Here is a 3,168-nt window from a genome sequence, read left to right as displayed (position 1 = left end):
AAAAGAAGGAACAACATTAGAAAGACCAAATGTAAGGAAGACACATTAGAGGAAGGTGAAACAAAGAAGACAATGAATGACAGATAGAGGCGATGAAAGACAAAAGGAGGAAGGGACGAGAACAAGGAAGTACAAAATGAAGTAAGAACAAAGTCCCAAAACGCAAATACTTTTCCGAACCACTTTTTCATTTTCTGTATGAATGCAGACCCTGAAAAGACTACAATTAAATTCCAAACTGTATAGGAATCCTGTAAAGTACCTGGTTGCCAAGGATAATAAAACGTATTACTTGAAAGTTGAGTGGAAGGAAAAAGTCTAGTAGAAAGATAATGCAAAACCAAGAGGGCAAGCTGAACCAATTAAAAGGATTATTAAGAAAAGTCCTTACTTTAGGGGGGATAAAATAAAAAGTGTAAACTACCAGTGGAGTCAGAGGTTGAATGGAAAGTTGAAAACAAACTGCCTTTCAATTGGAAATAAAAAAAATCTAAAGAAGAGTCAAACGTCTATCAAAAGACTGTAGGTTATAAGAAGAACATATGTACTGCAAAGAGGGTCCGTTTATTTTTCTTTCAAGCTGGTTATTGTAACGGGGGCCATGAGAAGCACCTCGGGTCTGTTGGGTCCTGGCAGATTAAAAGCTGCTGTTGTCTGATCTTCAGGGAGCGGCGGTGATCTTCTGAGCATTGAGCTGTTGTCTCTTTACCACCTCTGGTTTTTCGGGTTAGGGTTTATACATGGTATAAACCTACATGGCTCCTTTATTAGTAGCAAACAAATTGAACCTGTAATTGTTCAATAAAAAACATTTTAATTAGACTGTTTCCTCATTCGTTCTCTTCTTTAAATATTAAAGCCATACTGTAACAGTAATAACATTATTTATTTCTATATTCCTCTTTTATAATCTTATATTCTTAAAAACATTCTTGTATTTTTTGTACTATCTGAAAAGTACAATTATCAAATATGATATGTATAGTGAAAGTAATCCATAAAAAATATGAGTAACATTTTTCTAATAACATTTTTGATTACATTTTTAATAATTCATATTAATGCATCTGCATTTTATAATCTTAAGTATTCTTTGTTTTTGTTTTTCTAGAAAACTTTAGTTATATATAGTTAAATAAATATATTTCACTTTATATACTCAGATTTACATTGAAATACATGTTCTATGTTTATATTTAGACTGATAAAACAACTAGAAATAAGAGTTCAATCCCACTAAACATGTTACAAAACTGATTTATAAAGATAGAAATGAATCAGCTAGAATCCGTTTTTTCCAATGGATGTTGTTTTCTTCAAAAAATAACTTTCTGCTTTGTTTACATATCCTAATCCCTTAGATATCACAGGCTGTGTGGTTGTGGTTTAGTGCGTTTCTACTGGCGGATGCTTCTAATGAGCGATCCTTCGCTTCCAGCGCTCCCAGTATCAAACGTCTCCTTCCACTCCACTCGTTTACCCGGGGACTGATTCTCTATGAAGTCAAAGCTCCTGCTTGTTCCAGTGCTGCGGCTTCAAACGCCGACGTGCCTTTTGGGGCTTCTCACATATCTGCTCTCTTCCTTTTTCCTCTCCCCCTTTTCTTCCTATTTTTCTCTACTTTTTGTTTCCCTTTTCAAGTCTTCCCAGGTGTCTTTGTCTTCTCCCCCTTTCTTCTTTCAAGTCAAGACAGGTGGGAGCAAACAGGCTGGCAGTATCCCTCTCCTTTTTATCCTCTTCTTTTCTCTCTGTGGCTGCTCTCCCTCTATCTCTCTCTTTCTATCTCTCTGTTCCACCAAATTGAGCTGGGAAAACTCCTTGATCTACCATTTTCAAGGAGAGAAGCTGACTTTGTTGTTTTTTTTTTGCACACAAAAACAAATCCTAGTGGCTGTGGCCTGCTATGCATGCAATGTCTTTAAAAAGGGATAATATGGTAACATGCCAGCTTTTTTACACATTAAAAACAATGATCCAACAAAAATGAACAGTAACCCATCTCAAAAAGGTATGGTTGTGCCAATAGTCCTGGATTTCGGTTCTATATATATATAGAATCCGGGAATAATCTGGATCTAAGTGTATTCTGATTACCCGATCCTGAACTGTTCTGCCTTTGGACCTCTGAGCCTACCTGTTCTGATCTGTTTGCCTGACCTGTCTTTGGACTGCTGTTGGATTCTGCCTGTTTAACAAACCTACAACTAATTCATGACATCGCCATGGATTTCCCTTTGGTACCTCTTCGAATCTCTGATCTCCTAGCCTGAACTCCTGAGCATCTCTTCGACACCACATCGCTCTCTGGATTGTCTTGCCTTCCTTCATCTGCTCGAATCTGATCTCCTGCCTGTTCTCCGGCCTCCGGGACTTCAACGTCTGGGACTCTTTGGGCAGCATCCACCGCTGGAACCAACCCCGTCCTCTGGGCACGAACTGAACTTTGAGATCAGAGGGTCCTGCCTTAGACGCACTAGCTGTTCACTGCAGATCTGTTACTTTTAATAAATGCTTTTTTGAGATATCAAAGTGTCTGTCTGCTTTGAAAACTGAGTTCCTCTGTTCTGAGCCTTGACAAGATGATTTTATTTTTTAGCATCACAGTGAGACCAAGAAAAATAGAAATCGACATAAGAATGATTTTATGAGAGGAACCTTAAAGTTTAAAACAAAAGACGCAAAAAAAATGGTGGCGTTAATTAAAGACGGGATAAAATATCCTCCTAGTCTGGTAGAACATAACATTCTGCATGGTACAGTGGACAGATATTGTTAAGTAAAGATATGAGATGCTGACTTCAAACCTCTTATCTCCATGCAAATTATGTTTTGATGAAGCAAAAAAAAAAAATTTAAATATAAGAAACAATAATTCAGATAACAATATCAAATATGATCCCATTTGCTTTATAAGTAAAAAATAGTTTTCCTTATTTTCTTTTGTTATTCTTGTGGGATTTCTGTCCTGATCTTGTTTGAATCAAACTGTGATCTTGGGCGGACGGTAAATGACTCAGAAGATGGGAAATAGTGCAGAAAACCAAGGAGCAACAACTGCATTGGGAGAGCCCTCAGTGATGGTCACAGAAAGCTGTTATCCACAACATCAATGCTTTCATGTTTAATTCAGGTGCTTTAGTAAATTGAGTTTGTCATCTGGACAGAATT

The 3,168-nt window shown here is 37.2% G+C and overlaps 1 protein-coding gene across 1 annotated transcript in view; it reads right to left on the bottom strand.

The window, feature by feature from the left end:
- LOC107092995 (AT-rich interactive domain-containing protein 1B-like) overlaps nucleotides 1-2,400 on the bottom strand; it is a 133,724-nt gene extending 131,324 nt beyond the window's left edge. Inside the window, exon 1 of the mRNA XM_015387767.1 lies at nucleotides 2,242-2,400. Within this exon, the coding sequence (XP_015243253.1) occupies nucleotides 2,242-2,400 (159 nt within the window). The remainder of the gene's footprint in view (nucleotides 1-2,241) is intronic.
- Between the last annotated feature and the right edge of the window lie 768 nt (nucleotides 2,401-3,168).

This window comes from Cyprinodon variegatus, unplaced genomic scaffold (genome assembly GCF_000732505.1).
Source record: "Cyprinodon variegatus isolate N-32 unplaced genomic scaffold, C_variegatus-1.0 Scaffold403, whole genome shotgun sequence".
Classification (NCBI taxonomy): Eukaryota; Metazoa; Chordata; class Actinopteri; order Cyprinodontiformes; family Cyprinodontidae; genus Cyprinodon; species Cyprinodon variegatus.
Note: the sequence above shows the minus strand (reverse complement) of the source record. Positions and strands in the feature narration are given on the sequence as shown.